Below are 21,894 nucleotides of genomic sequence, written 5' to 3'. Positions count from 1 at the left end.
CCTTTTCAGCGTGGATAAGCATGTGTTTCTTGAGTCTGTAAGGCGTTCGGCATGACTTCCAGCAAATGTGGCAGACACAATGTTTTTGAAACTGCATTGGCAAGCCATTCTGTCCATGTACATTCCCCTTTTTAGGAGCAGGTACACAACCTTGTTTGAAGATGTTGATCTTTCTTTGTGTTTCGAGATTCCTGTCACTTGCATAGCTTCTGGAACAGCAGTCAACCTTCACATTTCCCAAGGCGGACATTTCTTTCAAATGCAGTTTTCGGTGATGCTTAAGATCCCACTTCTTGAGAAAGGTCTTTGGGAACATTTCACACTTGTAGATCAATTGTCCACATGACACTTCTCCTGGATGTACTGCCCTCACATGCTTATTCAGGTCCCACTTTGTTGGGAAGTTCTCATAACATCGCTCACACTTGTATATCTTTCTTCCCTCGTGCAGTCGCATGTGTCTCGAGAGATTGACAAAATGGCCGCTGCAAATATTGCACTCATCACTACCTGTGGAAGACACATTCCTGTGAGAACTACAGTTGTATTCGTCTGAAGTATCTGTTCTGTCACACACACTTAGGACCTTGTCCATTGGTCCAAGTGTACCAGCTGCAGACTGCATTTGACTTAAAGTCTCTGTCATCACACTTTCCTCAGTCTTGACTGTGTTTTGGTTTCCACTGCCCAGAACATCATCTACATTTTAAATGAGACATGAAGAGGTTACAATCATCATACAATTAGTCATTTGTGTGTAAAATTAAAATAGACGGATATATATTTTTTTGTGTGTGCTCTTGAGGCACCAAATCTGTATTATTGACCTGACATCGCGGTTTCACTAAAAAAAAAAGAAAAAGAAATGAAAATAAATAAAAAATACAAAGGTTCATCTCAAAGTACCACGATTAGAATGGGAGCTGCTGAAACATCGACGAAGAGTAGGCCGCATTACCGCATTCCACGAAGTGCTTGCGGGTCGGCTATCCATCCCAGTTCGAAAAGCCCTGCGTCTGGTCCGAAGGGTTCTCCGGAAATCATCAACTACGAAGCTTCATCCCAATTGCCACAACAACAAAAAAACTGCTATAAATACTCATTTATCCCAAGAACAATCACAGACTGGAACTCACTCCCATCGACAGTTTCCAACATCACAAACAAAGACTCCTTTAAAGCAGCAACCATACAGTACATCCAGGAACAAAGCAACTAGCCCCTACACTTCTCTCTCCGCTCAATTCAACACCAGTGCACCCCCTGTCCGGTTGGCCGCTACTAAGGGGTGTTGGACAGTACACAGGAAGAAGAATGATAATAGCAGCTGGGTCATCTCTTACCCTGTTTGTTTCCTATTATCAAAGTGTTCCAGCAAGATTCAGTAGCTTTACGTGTACACCTACAGTGTATACAAAAGTCCTGAAGCTGACATAAAAAACAATAACATATGACATTTCATTTCTTTATCTGGGAAAAACGTAAGATTTGTCACTCTTGCAATACATTTCAAATTGCCATTGAAATGCAGAGATTTACTTTATCAGAGTATATCTATCAGTATCTATCTTTCTGTCACATAATGGGTACAAACAGCTCTTCACACAATGTATAGTTTTGTTCATTTGTCATGGTTTTGCCTCCTTTGCATGGCCAGAAATTACCCTGTAAAACAGTGTCTGCAACAAAAAGGGAAATCTTTGCTTCTCCATTGCCAACTCAATTGTATAGTTGTTGTAATGGTTGATTGCTTGTGTTTGAAGGTTCCCTGGACACGGAGGTTCAACCTTGACAGTTACAATTGTACCTCAGTGGATACTCTAACTATTCAAATAAGACTGCCAAACCATCAGCTCGGTAACTTGGAAGTTGCCATCTTTGGATGACAGTTACTATTTTGTCATTTTACAATACATGTACATTACATTTGTGGAAGGAGATATTGTTTCTTAGATGTATTCCTCTCATCATCATCACCTAGTGGGGTGGGGCTGTCTTGAGTGTGTCTGGATCCATGTCTTGTCAGGTGCTGTCTGAAATCTTCACTGCTTGTGAAAGCTTCCCCACAATCTTCACACAAGGGAAGCTTGTAAGTCTTGACTAGGACTTCTCTCCCCATCTCCAGTTTTGGAATGGTGGAAGTTGAACATGGGTTGGTATCACATTCTTCTGCAACTGGGTGTAATAGACACATATTGTATGGAATTCAAAGTTATACTGGCACCATTCAGGAAGATGTATGTCATGAAGCCCAATCATTTCACAATCAGAATATACTTCTGGGAAGTGGATAAAAACAAAGGTGAACTTTATCAAGATACTGTAACTCTAATATATCTACAATTGCAACAAATGTACAATTTCAATACCCATGATTTCATTTTAAAACTTTACATGATTTAATTTTGAAATTATTAACAGTAATAGCAAAGGCAATCAAAGCTTGACACAAACGCTACAGTTTGACAGAAATTTCTCTATACCTGTGCCAGTGATGCCTTCCACAGAGACCTTCTTGCTCTGTGATGCATATTCTTCTTCTTTTTTGTCGTCATCTTCGACCTCCATCTTGATCCACGAGACTGCCATGTTGATCTGTTATGGCACGGAATCAACACCTGAAATGAAGCAAAAAGACCGAGTCTGCAATCATGTTAGTTAAATGAAAGAAAGGTTTTCCTGAAGGCAGCAGACACATCACTTTAATACAAGATAATTACATCATATTTAAGAGCTATAATTCAATATTCTTTGTCCACCTACCCTGTAAAGTCACATTCATTTAGTAGTACAATTTGTGCTGGAGTTCGACTATGAATGCAAAAATGATAAAAAAGTTTTAGGCCCCTAGGCTAGCCATTGGTGTACAATTACTTTGTATGCTTTTTATTGACAAAAATAGTTACCATGCCAATGTATTGTTCAACATTGAATAAATGTATATTTTGCTCACTGATAGTCACATGTGCTCTATCTCCAGTCGAGAGCTTAAAACCTACAGTAAGATAAATAAATCAGCAATTTCTATGCATTTCATTGAAAAATTATGCTGTTGCAATGGCAACATGTATGACAGTAATTAACAAACTAGAAATGTCGCTATGCCGACTGATGCCTCTGCCATAATGCATGTTTCTCCCAATAGGCATATATAATGTCTTCACAATGTGTGATCCATGGCAGTTTCACATAACTGGCAAAATATTGAAATTACAGGTTTGTCAGAAATGTCTTGAACTGGGTTTGCTATAATTTTCTAAGAGTGCAGGTACACATATTTGAGGAATTGAGAATTTTTACTTGAATTCTGCTAGACCTTTTTATAAGCTTATGCATTGAGTAATTTCCAAGGTATGAAGAAAGAGTGTAATGACAGTACAAAATAGATTTTTTTTTTTTTTGGGGGGGGGGGCATTGAAACCTGGCATTTGACCCTTAACCTTTGACCTTTGACCTTCTGGCTGGAAATTTCCCAGAGAATCTCCATTAGGTAATGCATGTATTAAGTTTTGAAACTAATAATGCAAGCATTGCATATACTAGTATGTGAAGGAAATAGTAAAATTTTGAGGAGTTGACCTTGACCTTTGACCCCTGATTATTGACCCATGACCCCTAAATTCCCTAGATAATCCCTGCCAGTAAGTACATGCGTATGTACCAAGTTCCTCGAAGATACATTGGACCATTTGCGAGAAAAGTGATATTGCAACATTTTCACCTAACCTTTGACCTTTTGACCTTTGACCTTATGACATGAAACTCTCTCTAGAGAATCTTTACACAGTATTACATGTCCACACTAATTTTCAAGAAAATACCTTTGGGCATTGCATAGATATGGGGGAAACTGCAACATTTGTAGCGTTTGACCTTGACCTTTTGACCTTTGACCTCTTGCCAATGTCACTAAAGTCTACTCAACTAATTGTCCCATCATACATCATCCTTGGACCAAGTTTGGTGAAAGCTGCTTCATCCAGTTTTGAGTTATCACGTTAACAGATAAATTTTAGGATTTGACCTTGATCTTTGACCTTTGACCTCTGTCCGATTTCACTGAAAAAACTAATCAAGTAACTGTCTTATTATACATCATCCTCCAACAAATTTTGGTGAAATTTGCTCCATCCAGTCTTGAGTTATCGCGTAAATGGTTACAATTGATCATGATTTGACCTTGACCTTTCACCTTTGACCTTTAGCCGATTTCACCCAAAATCTAATCAAATAATTGCCCCATCATACTACATACTTGGACCAAGTTTGGTAAAATTCCAGTAAATATTACTCAACTAATCGCGTAAACGAAAGCGGACGGACGGACGTACGGACGGACGGACAACCCGAAAACATAATGCCTCCGGCACCACTTCGTGGCGGAGGCATTAAAAAAAAGTTTGCACAACTATGTATCATACACGTAGGCATCACATGTGCCAAATTTCAAGTCAAATGCTCAAAAGCTGAGGGAGTTACATTTGTAGCTCAATTCACAATATCATTTTACGATTTTTATTCAAAATATGCTGTTATCACAGCAATATATTTTTCAACAATGACGAAAGGTAAATTTTGCACAGTGCTAAATTTAAAGTCAAATGCCTAAAACTGAGAGAGTTAGCGGAATTTTTGTATGATTTTCATTTAAAGTATGACTTTGGCATGGCAACACAATGTTTAACAACATTGACGAAAGATCTTTGTATTGCATAGTGGTCACTTAATTTCAAGCCAAATGCAAAAAGACTGATGGAGTTAACTACGGTACTGTAAATCAACACAATTTTTGTATTAACCAGATTTTCATTCAATATACAGTTACAAGGGCAATGCATACTTCAACAATGACAAAAGATTAACTTTGCACGTATGTACCACAGCAGTTATCCAAATGTCCATCAAATATGTAGCTAATTGCTAAAAGACAGAGAGAGTAAGCTCATCCACAATATTTTTGTAAACTTTTTCGTGAAAACTAGAATTATTACTGAAGGTGATTAATACCCCCGCCCTAGTGTTGCCTTATAGTATGTGATGTCATGAGGGCAATTGCGTTAATACCAAGTTTGTGCACAAGTTTGTCGAATTGGAAACAGAATAATTTTAGTTTACTGTACAATTACCAGGGGCGGATCCAGGAATTCTGTAAAGGGGGGGGGGGAGGGGGCGTGACTAATATTTCTGGTGCCACTTCCGGGTTTCATTGCAGTATTTTCTTTTTATTTTCTTTGTTTTTAACGAAAATTAAAGGGGGGGGGCGTGCGCCGGTTGCGCCCCCCTCTGGATCCGCCACTGATTACAGAGTTGACACTGAGTATAAAACTTACAGCAAACGGAAACATGCTTTTCCCCAGCATCACTACACTTAAAGACCATCATACACATCAAATTTGACCTTCATAGCTTGAATGGTTTATTTTGATACAAAAATGAGTGGTTACCATCGCAACACATTTTCCTTACACTAACACATTGGTGTCTTGCAAAACTACACCTCTAGATCATGATACAATTTGACTTTAATTGCTTGAATGATGGAAAAGTTTGATTCGATCTGCAAGGTTTTGGTAAAATTGTGGTTACCATGGCAACGGTTTGTGTGACAAACACAAAATTATGTGTTCCACATCTATACCTCAGGGTGATAATGCCTACCAAATTTGGTTTCAATTGCTTGAAAACCGTGTGAGAAGTTCACTACAAGATTTAAAAAAAAAACATGCAGTTACTATGGCAACGCATTGTCCGATACAAAAACAAAGGACATTTTGCAAATCTACACTTAAAGAGCATCACACACACCAAATTTCACCTTCATAGATTAAATGGTTCAATTTGATACAAAAATGAGTGGTTACCATGGCAACACATTTTTGTTATAATTATATTAACACATTGGTGTCTTGCATAACTACACCTCCCGATCATCATACATACTAAATTTGACCTTAATTGCTTGAATGATGAGGAAGTTATTCAATCCACAAGGTTTTGGTAAAATTATGGTTACCATGGCAACGCTTTGTCCAACAAACACAAAAATTATGTGTTCCACATCTATGCCTCAAGGCCATAATGAGTACCAAATTTGATTTCAATTGTTTCAAAACTGTGGAAGTTGTTCACTCCACAAGATTTCAAAGAAAACATGCGGCTACCATGGAAATGCTTTGTCAAGTACAAACACAAAGAGTGTACACTATAGATCATAGATACCAATTTTGAAATTGATTACTTAAATACTATGGAAGTTATTCAATCCACGAGGTTTTGGTCAAATCATGGTTACCATGGCAACGCACTGTCCGACAAAAACAAAAAACATGACTTGCACATCTATACCTCAATATCATTATTTACCCTAAGTTTCATTTAAATTGCTTCAAAACTGTAGGAGTTAACGACGCAAGATTTTGCAATAGACTGACCGACCGCCCGACCAACATCACGGTGATTCCTATATACCCCCTTGACACTAAGTGTGGCGGAGGTATAAAAATACTTTTAAAATGGCAGTGCAGAGTTCAACAATGACGAAAGATTAAGTTTGCAAACCCTGTTCAACATCAACAGATGAGTTCTGCAAATTTACATGCTGCAGCGGTCACATGTGGCAAAACTCAAAACAAATACTCAAAAACTCAGGGAGTTAAAGTTAACCCACATATTTTTGTATGATGGTATATTAAACTGCTGTTGCCATGGCAACATATTATATATTCATCACACACAAAAAGGCGTAGTGCACAACTACACATTACATTGATCACATATCCCAAATTTCAACTGAATTGCTATAAAACTGAGAGTAGTTTGATCAACATGTTATCAGATTTTATCAAAATTTGCTGCTGCCAAGGCAACACATTGTGCAATACTAACAAAAAGGTATCTTAAGCGGGGTTCCCACTATCGCGCGATCCATTGCGAACGCCACGATTGGACATTCGTAACTGATCGTGGAAAATTTGTTGAACTCGTCTAAAATTTCACGTTTGGATACGAGGTTATGCGAGTCAATACGTGTTGGTACGCTTGGATGCGATATGGTCACGATTGGTCTATTTCAAGCGATACGATCTGTCACGATCTGGTCTGCCGTTCAAATACGATCCGACAGGATTGTCCTGATTGAGTTCACGATTGGTACCGATCTAACATGGCCATTACGATCAGGATCCCCGATCTGGTACGTGCAGCAACGTACTGATACGTTCCAATACGAATACCGCGAACCAATACGGGCTGCTGAGATAAGATACGATATCTTTTACGATCGGGATCAGAAGCGATCCCCATTTAAGACGCGATTGGACCCGAATGGGAATATTATAGTCCGGCTGACGATAGATTTCATCGTTTCCCTTAAATTATGCAGAGTGATTAGGCCTATTAATTTTATCCACAACCATTGATGATGGCAAGGCTTGACAGGTTGACGATGATGACAACGTAACCTTTGCAGTATTGCTAATGACGATTATGTTATCAGAGAGAAAGCAGCACCCAGGCCAGCCATAACCTCAGATATTCCCTCGTCTAATATTAAATGTAAAGAAATTAATAGATTATTAAATCGACATGCTCACCCTCCCCCTCCCCTCACAAAAGAAAGAATGAAATAACGAACCCAAATACATAAGATCAGATGATTGCCCCTCTTCCCCAGAAAACAAAAAACAGCAAGACAAAATGACCTTTTCTCTCCAATACATGAAGAAAATAATTACATGATGAAATGGAAGCTAAGAAAGAGGATGGGATCATTTTGAATGCTATGTAACATAGTATTGTGTGTTATATACGCTCGATATAAGAAAGTTGGCCGAATGGATAGTATTGCTTATGTGTTCAATTTCATATTCGCAAAATATATGTATCATATGCCTTTTTATTTCAAAATCTCGTTATCTCATGGGTTATTAAAAGTTTGGTTTATTCGGCTTGATAGTGTTTTACTTAACAATGTTTAACATAACTGATACACACACGTACTGTAACAGAAAAGTGACTCCCTGATCAAAATGATGTCACTTTTTAACAGAAAAGGAGGTTTTACGCAAAATTATTTCGCAGGGGTATATTGCTACACTTATTGAATAACTAACTGTGAAAAGTAATAAGAGTGATCTTCATTGTCATAATCATACGAGTGATCTCACATCCACGACAATGGTCACTTTTACATTTGCAGTAATAATGAGAGTTAAAAATAACCATTTTCCTCTAAAATTATGCTCTACCAAACATACAAAAAAGACATTGAAAAGTGTCAAAATAGATGTAAAGGGGTCAAACGAAGGCTGATGAAACAACAACTCTTAATTACAATGCACAATACACAAACAGCAGGATACTGCACCCCCTCCAAAAAAAAATACTCTGTCATATACTTTTAAAAATTAACCATTTGCCTTTGATATGTACCCATTCAAGCACGATTCATTAAATTATTCTCATCTTTGTACTGACGTTAGTCAATACGTGCAGACATACAATTGCCATTTTATTTTTGCTCATTTTTTGTTTTCGTTACAAAAGTTATCCCATATCCTGTTTTGTGTGTCTGTATAATGGTAATAGCAACTCATTAATGAAAATATCATTAACATAATGTATGAAAACATCTAAAAATCTGTAATACAACTTCCATTTTATGAAATCATTTTAAAAAAAATGATTTTGATAATGTGCCTTAAAAATTAAGACAATTAAACCCCACACCGTCATACAATTTACCGTTTGGAAAAAAATAATCTAAAGATGCAGGCTACCACCTATCAGAATACAAAATAAATCAATTTATGAGTAACATAAGGGCAAATGGGCAAAAAATAATTATAATGATAAGCGAGAGTAAAGTGAAAAAGTCGATCCCAATCAACACGATTAAGAAGCACGATTAGAAGAGATTTGCTGCGTTTGGATACGATCCTAGACGATCTGATGCGATGATCACGATCAAAAACTAATCGTGATAATCGTAGAAAATTTTTGAACCGTCCAAAATTTTCCTACGATTAACGCGATTGCCACGATTGACCTTAAGACCTGATACAATCTGATAAGACCATCACGCTTGCTGCACGATTAAGACCACGATTTCAATCGTGGCGCCAATCGTGATAGTGGGAACCCCGCTTTAAGCCCCCGTTCCACTATCACGATTTGGACCCCGATCTGTCCCGATCTAGCAGATCGGGAGAGAGCGGCAAAAGCGTACGGGGATCGGAAGTATATCGTAGCAGCAGCGTGTGGAGGTCGGGGTTGGAGCGGGCATTTTTTCAGATCGGGAAGAAATATTGAGCCGGTTCAAAATTTCTTCCCGATCTCCCCGATCAAAATTTAGATATTTTTAATCGTACTGCAAGCGGGAAGAGCGTAGTGACAGCGTAAACGCAGCGGGGAGAGCGTAGTGACGGCGTAAACTCAGCGGGATGAGCGTAACAAAGTCTTTCTGAGCGTAGTAACATCGGCACAAGAACGGGAAGTAGTTTCAGCTGTAATTTTCGAAGAAGAAGAAGAGATGAAGAAAAAGAAGAGAAGAAAGGAGCGCAACAGCTACCCAAAAGGCGAAGAAAGAGAGACTGCACGTGATGCTGAAAGAGGAAGAGGACATAGCAGAATTTTGAAGAATATGAAATCATCTACAACTGGAGGAAGACGGACTATAAAAGCAAGGACATAAAAAAAAGCCTTGGAAAAATCAGCACGTCTTTGTTTATAACAATGCATTGCTGCAAAAGAACCATGAGTTGAGGAGCCTCTTCGAGGTCCACAGTATACTTCTTCGGTTCTGCATTCTAATAAGTTGACTGACTGCAGACCGACAGTCGAATCGGGGTACATCGGGGCACATCGGGCACTTTTCAGCTCTCTGAACGGGGTAACAGCGTGATAAGATCGTATAGATCGTTCAGAGCGTAGATACAGCGTGCATCGATCGGATAACATCGGCAACATCGCACTGACAGCGTGGCTACATCGTTCTACAGCGTAGCTGCAGCGGCTGAGATCGTGATGCCTCATTCCCGATCATCGTAGTAAGAGCGTAGCAAGCACGTGGTAGTCGTAACTGCAGCGTACTGCAGCTCAGGTTCTACCCGATCCTTCCCGATCTGAGAAAATTGTCAAATCGTAGCGAGAACGGCATAGTGGAACAGGGGCTTACAATTGTACATCTTCCTTTGATAGTGATCACACATGTAGGCTATGCCAAATTTTGGGTTAACTGCTCAATAAATGTGAGAACATGTACTTCGATCCACATTTTGTATTCTGATTTTTTTTTGCTGTTGCCATGGCAATGCACATCTTCATTGCACATCTTCCTTGGATAGCTTTCACCAATGTCATGCCAAATTTGCCAAATTTGCCAAATTTGCCAAATTTGCCAAATTTGCCAAATTTGCTTGAGATATGAGAGGAGTTCGATCCACAAGATTTTACAACGGACAGACCGACCGAGCGCCCGGGCACCCGACCTCAGAGTGATCCCTGTAAACCCTAATACAACTAGGCCTACACACTATGCGTGGGTGGGGGTGTAATAACATGATATTCATTTATTTTCATGTACATGATTTCAGCTTTAATCAATTGATGTATGTACTCTCTAACTGAGCTGAATTCACCTACATTTTGAGATATACATTTCATGCCAAAGATCTGCTGAATTTACAAGTACGTGAAATTCATGACTGTCAATCTGAGAACCCAAAGGGCAACACACCCATCTATATTCACTGTAAGTTGCCGAGTTGGCAATCCCACTGGCCGATACAGACGGACACAAAACGCATACATTAGGACACAGTGGACGAGCAAAATTTTGAGGGTGACTCCATCCGTTTTCATCCACTCCAGACATGGACAAAATTGATGGCGAAAATTTGCGAAAACACAACGGAAAAGAACGAACGTGGGTAGTAAGTAGCGGGGATATTAAACGGATGTCCATCGGAAGCATAGCGGATGAAGGCGGATGGAAGTGGATGACAGCTCCGAGGGGGTTACCGGGGATAACTACGAAGCGGAGGCATGGCGGAAAGAGCGGATGCACAACGGATGAAGCGGATGCATCACGTATGCCAAACGGAAACGAAGGGTATGCCGCGCGGATTTATATCGGATGCGTACCGTCCACTGCGCATGCGGGGGGTATGAATTGCGTCCGCAACTCCGCGGATATAAAGGGATGCAGCACACGCGCAGAACGATAGAACGTTTGTTGCTCGTGTATGTCGCGGATTTGCCTCGTAATAGGCCGTGTCACACCAAGCAGGGAGGTGACTAACCGGGTTTGTTGCGAGGAGGGATTTTCCGCGGGCGGACAAGAATGTTTGCGAGTTTCGCACCTGTTTCGTACCTACTAGACACGTACTACTTACCTTCTACTGTACTTGTGAGCATGCCGTGTGACCTTTAAAGGGACATTCCAGACAATTTTCATAATTTCACCTCATGTAGTACATAAATCGACAAGTATATGTATAGGTTTGTGGAATTTATTGTGGTTCTTGAGCAGAGAAACAATACTTTGAGAAATCTTAAACAAATTACACTGAACAAGGATGATGACAGAGGAGGTTCACATATTTCAGAAATGTAGAAGTGTAATTTCATTACAATACCGCTTGCTTGCGAGTTCACCTGTGTATAATATATGCATGCCTTCTTCTTTTGTTCTGCTTCCTTGAGCCCCAACTCATGCTTTCTTATGGTGACTCTGCCATGTCATCATCCTTGTTCATTGCAATTTGTTCTAAATTGTGAAAATATTCTTATTCTTCATCCCAATTACATCACAAATTCTGAAACTCTGTCCTCAGTAAAACTAATTTATAGTTGTTCAAACGTAAAAATCTGAAAATCATCCGGAGGTCTCCTTTAAAACTGATCTGTTTTCTGTTACGAGCGACTTAAAGGTACTGAGATGTACCTGCTCTGGAGTTGCCTGCGAGGTGCTGGTGGTAAGAGTCTCATACTGGTGTTTTGCGTGTACCTCTCCGAGCGAACCCCCATTGACTCACTCGGAACAAGTTTTGAGCATGCTCAAGGCCTTGTCATACGACATTTGGGGAAGTTTTGCGGCTTGACTTGCGGGGAAACGACTTTGCTACCCGGAGCTCTCCGTAGTTGGTCCGCACCTGACAGTACCTAGCGCGTATCTCGCTTGTTATAGTTGCCCGGAGGTGCGCACGCAAGTCCAATTAACCGCAGCCAAGTTTTGAGCATGACTAAAATTTCTTTCCGGGTGAGTCGCGGGAATGCCCGGAGAGCTCCACGCAGAACGCTGGTAGGAAGCCTTTAGCGGCAGCACCTCGCAGGTAACTCCCACGCAGATATACAAATTTGCAGTCTCGTATATGCAGCCAAGATTATGACATTCTGTGGGATTTCAGCCATTCCTTCAGAGAAATTCCTTCACTGAGTCGTTAGCCCCCACGCGACTGGTTAAGTCACACAGTATACTCGCAAGTATAGAATTTAGGTAAAACGAGTCCAACAAGTGAGACACGTGCACTGACTCGCTCAAATCCTTGTCCGCCCTCTGGAATGCCCGGTATGCTTGAAAATTCCTATACATGTACTTAACAAGCCCGCGTAGCTTGCCCGGAAAGGTTGACAGGGCCTAAACACAGTTGCGGGTAAAAAGATTTACGTGCAATGCGCACCTCCGGGCGACTACGGATGAGACACGTGCTAGGTTCTGTCATGTGCGGGTCATCTGCGGGGACCTCCTGGTAGTAAAAATTGTTCTTCGCAAGTCGCATACGCAAGGCTTGCCCGGAAAGGTGTGACACGGCCTTAAAAGTTTTGTGAGGCTCATAACTTCTTGCGCGGATGAAATCACAGTGGACGAATGCTCGATGGATCGAGGGCATGAAACGCGTATGCTATACACGACGGATGCATCTATAGCGGGTTTTTTTTCTTTTCTTTTCTTTTTCTTTTTTTTTTTTTTTTTTTTTTTTTTTGGTGTGCGTGTTTTTTTCTTTTTCGTTTTATATCCTCCATCAGTATCAAGAGAAGTGGGACCAGGCCTTAAGATCGGTCAAAAGGCTTACGCATTACGTTCGGTTCGTCTCCATCTCCCTCTTACCATAATGTGTACGTCTGATCTTATACTGTACCGATTGTACAATATACTTGCATTACAGTGCACGGTTATAACTAAATTCCAGTTACAGTGAAGTAAAAATTCAGGCCGCAACACGATTCATTATTGTCTGAGTTGATAATACATGAACACGCTCGGTATACAAGTACTAAGCACATTCATTTATTGCGCAATACAGGAGAAAGAGATGTCTAATTTTTTTTTCTCTTTTTTTAGTTCATCAATCCCTCTTCCCCTTACAGCTGATCATATTCGATACTAGTCTGCCTAGACCATATCTTCGACAATTAAGTGCACTTTTGTCGACGAAATGACTGGGGACTGCTCGATAAAAACAAAGAAAACATGTTACCGTTTGCTACTCTGAAAGTTCGTTATTCCGAAGTTTAGTTAATCGAAAATGAAAGGAAAAAAATACTGTCAATAACTGAAGGGTTGTTATTTCAACAGTAAAAAAAAAAAAAAAAAAAAAAAAAAAACTAGAGCACTCGTAATCGAGCACATGTATCCCCCGAATCCGTCTCCCATACCCCATCTGGATTACTTTTTAGGCCAGAATGTTGTATAATAATTATGGCAACTGTCGCAGGATACAATGAAATCCGACGAGAAATGAGGCTAGTATAGCACATATACAAGGAATGTGACATGACATCCTATAAAAGTTTAAACAATGAGAGCGCTGGCAATGAAAACTTGTGTTACCTAGAATAACTCCCCATAAACCTCCATAGCAAGTTTGAATAAAATCCGACAAGAAATGTGACTTATAGAGCATATAGGCCCTGCAAGAAATGTGACATGGCCTCCAAGTCGAACACTGAGGGCGTCAACACCACAAACTGTTGTGTCCTTCATGTAGAATGACTACCCATACACCTCTTTAGCAAGTCTGAGTAAAATCCAGTAACAATCAAGTTATTGCCTAAATAAGCATACATTTTTGCAAATTTTGACATGATCAGGGTGACCTTTGACCCTGTAAAATGTGGAACAGTGAGGTCAGCATTATCAATGGTGTAGGTGTATAGATTTGACTATGATGCATTTACATACCAAATTTGAAAAAAAAAAAATCAGTCAGGAAACAAGGCCAGCGCATCGCACACACAATTAAGCAGACCCTGCTAAATTTACCTTTTTATGTATAAAGACGGAACATGCGAGGGCGCCACCACCAAAAACAATATAGGCATCTTCATTTTACTATAATGCATCTTTTTGCCAAATTTGAAGAAAATCTGATAAGAAATGTGGCTGATAGAGCACACACAAGAAATGTCCATTGGCATCCAAGTCGGAACACTGAGGGCGCCGTCACAACAAACTGTTGTGTCCATCATGTAGAATGACCACCCATACATCTCCTTAGCAAGTCTGAATAAAATCCATAGAGTAACAATCAAGTTATTGCATAAATAAGCACTTCTGCGAATTTTGACATGATCAGGGTGACCTTTGACCCCGTAAAAGGTGGAACAGTAAGGGTAGCATTATCAATAGGTATAGGTGTATAGATTTGACCATGATACATTTACATACCGAATTTGGAAAAAAAAAATGGTCGAGCAACAAGGCCAGCGTCGCACACACAAGCAGACCCTGTTAAATTTACCTTTTCATGTATAAGGGAGTTCATGGTTAGTGCATGTCTCATTTGACCCCTACACCACAGATTTTGAAATAACATGGACATAATGTTGTGATCAAGAATTCCTTCTTGAAGCATGTCATCGTGTGTTGGCATCAATGTTGAGAAAGTGCATGGAGAGATTATGCTAAACAGTGTTGATGAATGACTTACACCTGTACATTCCAATTTAGTCTGGAACACATACATTGTACTGACATAACTGAGATTCTCATATATAATTGCTCGAGACTTCTTTACGTTTTACAGGGGATGGCTAGTAACTGATCAGTGGGAATCAGTGGGAATGCTGGAGGATGATTGTTCCAATCCTTGTGTGATTCATTTAAGGGCACATTATTTATATCTATTGTTGTGTGAAAATTATTTGCTTCAGAATGGTCTCATATTCAAGTAATGTGCAGTTTAATGTTTCCAGGTTAGCGTGCCTGGTCAGTGACGGGGCATTAATCTGCACATTACTTGAATATGAGACCGTTCTGAAGCAAATCATTTTCACACAACAGTAGATATATAATGTACTCTTAAATGAATCCCACAAGGATTGGAACAATCATCCCTCAGAATTCCCACTGATCGGTTTAACTAGCCATCCTTTTCAAAGTCAGTGGCAATTACCACAGAAGTGTAGAGTTATGTGGCAATTACACAGACATTCTCATTTGACCTTTGTTCTGCACATTTATGCGGAAATCACAACCGTGAACTCCCTTATAAAGATGGAACAAGCGAGGGCGCCATCACCAAAAACAATAGGCTTCTTTGTCTTCCCATAATACACCTTCATGCCAAATTTGAAGATGATCAAAGAAGAACTGCAGCCAGTAGAGCGCTCACAAGCAAATCTCAGCAGCGGACGCGGCGCAACGAGGCCAAATCCATAGTATCCTCCGAACTCTGTTCGGGGGATACAAAATAGATAAATAAAAGTTTTGATATTTCGGAGGTTCGATCAGCATTTTAACCAGCAGGGAATCATTTAGAAAAAGTAATATAAATGGCAGGGGAATCTTTAAGGCAAGAAATAGGTTAAATTCATAGTTTACTATCATTAACTTAAGACCAACATAATAGGCCCTAACGGGCAGCCAGGGATGCTTCAAAAGGAGTTATAAACGACCGGGGAGGGGAATATTTAATGGGGAAAAAAAAGAAAAAGAAAGTGTATACCTGTTAGTTTGACGTCGCTATAATTTTCACTGCGAGGTGTTAATCATTCTGATATGCCGAATCCGAAAAAAAACCCACGCAAATACATATAACTGTAAAGATATTTGTAAATTTAAAACAAAAACAAAAACAAAACAAAACAAGGAACCACGGTTCATTAATCCAAACATACATGTGGCATGATTCTAAAGTTCCATAATCTGATAATAGACCATGGTTTATTAATTTAACACCATGTCTGAACAGTTAGTGGTTCGAAACTCATATCGTTTACATTATATCAACAAACCTTTACAATACCGAATCTTATTTCGTTTTGGAATCAAAGAACCTTTGAAATAAGAAAAAAAAAAAGCTTGTAGTGGTATCTTTTTATCATTTATGACTTTGGGAAGTTAAAAAAAAAAAAAAAAAATCATTTTCTTTCTTTCTTGCTTTGAAGTTGCCTGCGAGGTGTTGCCGCTTAAGGCTGTGTCACACCGTTCCGGGCAAGCTACACGGGCTTGTGGCGAGGAGGTAGTTTCCAGCACGTAGAAGATTTTCAGCGGGCGAACAAGAATGCTTTGCAATTTTCATGCATGCCTTATCGTATCTGGGGAAGTTTTGCGGCTTGACTTGCGGGGAAACAAAATAAATTTACTCCCCGGAGCTCTCCGCAGTCGGTCCGCACCTGACAGTATCTAGCACATATCTCGCCTGTAGTTGCCCGGAGGTGCTCACGCAAGTCCGATTTAACCACAGCCAAGTTTTGAGCATGACCAAAACTTTTTCCGGGTGATCGCGGGAATGCCCGGAGAGGTCCACGCAGAACGCCAGTAGGAGGCCCTTAGCGGTAGCACTTCCCAGGCAACTCCCACGCAGGTACTTCGCAGTCCCGCATGCAGCCAAGATAATGAAATTCTGTGGGATTTCAGCCATTCCATCAGAGGAATTCCTTCACTGAGTTGTCAGCACCCATGCGACTGGTACAAAGGTCACACAGTATACTCGCAAGTATAATTTAAGTAGAACGCGTCCAGCAAGTAAGACACATGCGCTGACTCGCTCAAATCCTTTTCCGCTCTCAGGAATGTCTGGTATGCTAGAAAATCCCTACACGTAACAAGCCCGAGTAGCTTGCCCGGAAAGGTGTGACAGGGCCTAAACACGGTTGCGGGTAAAAAAAATATGCGTGCGCACCTCCGGGCGACTACGGTTGAGATACGTGCTAGGTACTGTCATGTGCGGCTCATCTACGGCGACCTCCGGGTAGTCAAAATTGTTCTTTGCAAGTCGCACGCAAGGCTTGCCCGGAAAGGTGTGACACCGCCTTTAAGGCCGTAGGATTTGCGTGCGCACCTCTGTTCGACTACGGGTGAGTGTACATGCTGGGTACCGTCATGCAGGTCATCTGCGGGAATCTCCGGGCAGTGAAAAAAAAAAAAAAAAAAAAAAAAAAAAAAATTCTTCGCAAGTCGCACGCAAGGCATGCCCGGAAAGGTGTGACAGGGAAATGCTGTTTGTTGGAAGTCTGTTGGTCTTTGGACTTTGTATCCCCGTTGTGACTGAAATGATACAATTTTTATCGCATCATTTCGTTACGAAAATGATTGTAACTCGCGGCCCACAAAATGTTCGAATGGTATCACTATCGTGAGTAGTATACAAATATACTTTGCTTTGAGAGTTTCTTGTTAAAACTATGGCAGAGGTGACTCCAAAAAGAACTATTCACTTCGGGGCTGCGCCCCTCAGTGAATAGTTCTTTTTGAGGCACCGAGGCCTATCTTTAACAAGAAACTCGGAATTAGGCAAAGTATATTTGTTTCATATTTTGGATCAAAACTTTAAACAAAAGGGGTAAATGGGGGGGGGGGTACAAAGTGAGAAGTCGTATGATGGATGGGATGTTGTGAAGGGATCTTACAAGTGGAAGAGATTAAAGACAAGTTCATCTTCTAAACGTGTAGATTGAGAAATTGCAGCACTATAGATAGAACACATTAATAGGTGAAGTTTGAGTAAACTCGAACAATCCGTTCATAAGTAATGAATTCTGGAGTTTTAGTTCTAGGATCGCTGGATATGAAGACTACTAAAGCTTGTGATGTTTCATATCCATGTGCGTAGAATGATAAAAAAAACCTATGCAAAGAGATAGGAAACATATTTTCCCTTTTTTTGCATAATAAAAGAGCACATGACTTGCCTCTTTCACTATAGGCAGGAGTAATTATTACCATTAACGTAGGCCCTAATGTTATTTAAAAGCTGAGGGAATGTGTACTTTTGTCATGAAATTGAATTTAGCGCAATTCTCTTTATATTTTCCTTTATTGTTCCACGCATTTTTATGTCGTGACATCTTCGACTGCATGTAGTCTTCGCATTCTGACCATGGGAGAAAGGAGTGCAATTGAATACATGGCATGCATGGACCACAGAAACGTTGCATTTTAATTGGGTTGTCTGCATCGAAAAACGCGATTATTAACATGCAGTTAGAAGTTACAACATGAAGAAGTGTCGGATCTTAGACAGAAAAATCCGCCTGCCAATCATTATTTCACTAAAAATACGGCTTTCCGATCCCCCCCCCCCCCCCCCCCCCCCCCCCCCCCCCCCCCGTAGACAAGGCCAAATGGGTTCCGTCGGGCATACAATGTACAAAGTATTTAAGAGTACAATAATAATGTTCCGCAGTCTCCGCGGCCCGGATATGGATACCCCAGCCCCATCTTTTCGTTCAACCGGATCTGAAGGAACCCTGCCACTGCATGTACCATGGAGCTATACCTATAAAGCGCCATGCACGTACACTAGCACTAGCAGTCATACTGTGTCTGTGCTGCCTACATGGCTGTGCTGAAGTCAGAAGCCTGTAATAATTTAGCCCTCTAAAACCCAGGAATATCTCTGTGTTAATGGTGTTGTAGCCCAATGAATAACAACGTTAGAATCTACGGTCGTTGATGGGGAGGTCCTACTCTCCATTGACCATCTATAAAACGGAGGACCTCGACAAAGAACTTGCAGACACGAATTTCAGTTCGGTGAATTCTGTTCGTCTGATCAAAGCATCACATACCTGTGTAGTAACTTGTAGTTGTACAATGTATTCTGGAGATGAATGTCGCAGGTTCCTGTAACCGCAGTTGGACCGAGGATTGCCCCGCAATTACGCTTCATCAGTCGCTCACTCGATTTTAGCCTTTTCCTTATCCCGCCCTGTATCCAGTCCAAGTGAAATCCGACTCATCGAACAAAAAGTAAACACAGCATGCATGGTACATAAACACTACACTGACCTCCGTCGCGGCTAGATTTAGTACACACGCACTCGCATTGCTGCTAGTTTTGCTTCCAGACCCTCTGCTCGTACTATTTTGCTATGCATGCAGGATACAGACGGCCTCAACGTCGAAAACTGAAGCAGATTCATTCGTCGCGCCTTTCGGCAAATAGGCGCTGACTTCTTTGAACTTTGAACTTTATTGTAAAACACGCCTTTTGGCCCCAACTGGGCATATAACGGTTTAACATTGTATGAGATACAAAACATGAGTAACAATGAACAGTATAACATGTAGGCCCTACATGACAATCACATGTGTATGACATGTGACACGTGTTTGCTTCTCATTCTCTGTTGAGATAGTACTACTAGTAGTCCACAACTTGCGGTCACTTACTGCAATTAATATTCTTAAAAATGGTTCAAAGTAATAGCTACAACTCGAGCTTAAACTTTCAAATCAAAATCACTGAACGCCAACATTATTTTACAAAAAGAAATAGGCCTACACTGTAATTAAGTTTACTTGATTTCCTATTGGCTTGAAAATAAAGTTTACATAAACTTGGACGATTAGATTAAGCATTTTCTTGTTAATTTATCATTTTCAAACCATTTTTAATTATACAGTAGTTCTAACAATAATACAATAGAAAAGGATGGTTATCTTAACAAGGGGACCACTACCAAGCTGGCAGGGGAGGGGTTGGTGGTGGGGGAGATGAGTGGAGAGGTATCAGCTATTACTAAAGTGGGGTGAATCAATGTATAAAAAAATAATGCAGTTATGGGGAAGGCACTGTATTTTCGTGGTCAAAAAACAAACAAACAAACGAAGGGGGTGTCTGCTATTACAAAAAGTATATGGAATTAGTCAATGTATGCAAAGTAATGTAGGGGAGGGCACTATATTCTGGTGGTCAAGGGGGGGGGGGGTGTCTAGGGCGGCGTTGAGGATCTGAACTTTGCTGTAGGCCTAATAGCCTCGATCATTTTACAAAGATTTAGCAATACAATTTCGTACCTTACTTTTACAGTTAAATAGTTTTTTTTTTCATTTTATAGATATTTGGATTTCTATAATAGTATCTAGGCAACAAAGCTTGTCTCAGAGTATCAAATGAACATACATTCAAATAACACATGGAATCCATCACCGATTTTGTTCGAGTTACACAGTGAACATAATTATATCATAATCATCATAATTGATATTGCTGTACTTCCCTACTACTACTGGGAGTCTAGAATTAGCTAAACGGAATTTAGTCAAAGTACTAGCATATTTGCGAGGGAGGGTCAGGAGGTACGGTTCAAACATAAATTTACATTTAAGATGAATCCGATAATTTACAGGAATCACTGTCATTATCAGTACTAGACCAAGTTTGAATTGATCAATCAATCTCTATTTTACTTTTTTTAAACATAAGTGGCTACACGTTTGAGCTAACCATATCACTGAACCAACTGTATTGTTCAACACATTTTGAACAGCAATTAACCATTGTGATTGGAGGTTTTGAGCTTTTTGTATAAGCCTATCAAAAGTAAGACAATACATATAATGTAAGTGTTACATTCGTCCCGATGTGGTAAGGGGTGTTTAAAAACTGTGTACAAGGAAAGGAAAAATGCCACGTCTAGTCACAATGGATGCAGGGATGAAAGTGTGTAATATCTTTATTCTGGTATAAATCATATCGAGTTTCAATGATCATATCAATTGCAATCAGATTAATTATCAAACACTTCTTCTTATCAACACAATGTGAATGACACATGCCAGTTTGCTGACATGAATACGTAATTCTTCATTCAATAGTGTAATTGATAATTTACCTTGCTCAATATGATGTTTGATTTATACCTCAAAGAATCTCTAAAATCAAAGGTTAATTATAACACTTACTCATAACAATCATTCTTAATATTCCTTTATAGTAAGCATAATTAACTGTAAGATTCTCCTTAAATAAAGCAATCTAGTTTTACCTTAACCAGTCATTTCAAGTATTAATGATTTAATCAAATAAACGCAACTTCATATCATTTGATTAATCTCTGTTTGTATCGATGAATTGAAACACAACTGATCAAATAAACCTAACCTGGAATGCATTCACTTCTTTGGCAAGAATTGTTTCAAAAGCAAGAAGGAAAACCGGTAGTCTTAATACACTGCAAAACAAATCTAACTTCTTTAGTTTTCCTTTATTTCTCTAAAAGCCAGGTTTTCTCTCTCTTTCCTGCTCGTTTCTGTATTTATTCCTCTGATATAAAACAAAACGCTTCTGTAGGATCTTTTACAATATACACTTTAACAACATTTGAGATGGTCCCTGCCGTCAGGCAAAAGCGAAAGTATTTCGGGAATTTTACTACAGTCGCTCTAAAGACCAAACTTTGGGGACGATCCCTGAATAATTCCTTTTCAGTTTCTTTATACCAAGTGAGGAACTGAGGGACTGGGAAAGTGAGAGAGACACTGACCACAACTATAAACACACCGTCCAGAGAGCTAGTGGTCAGCGCTCTGGCCGATAAGGCGTGGAGGTCGCTGTGAGTCATCCAAGCTGTATTCACACCGACCCTCCGTCTCTATCTTTATTTATGTTGTATCTACAATGTATACACTAATCATCATCCGTCACTGTTTCCATTCTGCACAAT

The 21,894-nt window shown here is 40.0% G+C and overlaps 1 protein-coding gene across 1 annotated transcript in view; it reads right to left on the bottom strand.

Moving 5' to 3' along the window:
- LOC139740496 (uncharacterized) overlaps positions 1-19,175 on the bottom strand; it is a 38,320-nt gene extending 19,145 nt beyond the window's left edge. The window contains exons 1-4 of the mRNA XM_071651093.1: positions 19,015-19,175; positions 2,484-2,618; positions 1,978-2,175; positions 151-699 (exon numbers count right to left, since the gene is read on the bottom strand). Coding sequence (XP_071507194.1) covers positions 151-699; positions 1,978-2,175; positions 2,484-2,589 — 853 coding nt within the window. The 5' untranslated portion in view covers positions 2,590-2,618; positions 19,015-19,175. The remainder of the gene's footprint in view (positions 1-150; positions 700-1,977; positions 2,176-2,483; positions 2,619-19,014) is intronic.
- Between the last annotated feature and the right edge of the window lie 2,719 nt (positions 19,176-21,894).

The sequence above is a fragment of the Diadema antillarum genome, unplaced genomic scaffold (assembly GCF_040938485.1).
Source record: "Diadema antillarum isolate AM-2024a unplaced genomic scaffold, OU_Dant_1.0 scf00000030, whole genome shotgun sequence".
In the NCBI taxonomy this organism is placed as follows: domain Eukaryota; kingdom Metazoa; phylum Echinodermata; class Echinoidea; order Diadematoida; family Diadematidae; genus Diadema; species Diadema antillarum.
This window is presented reverse-complemented; position numbering and strand designations above follow the sequence as displayed.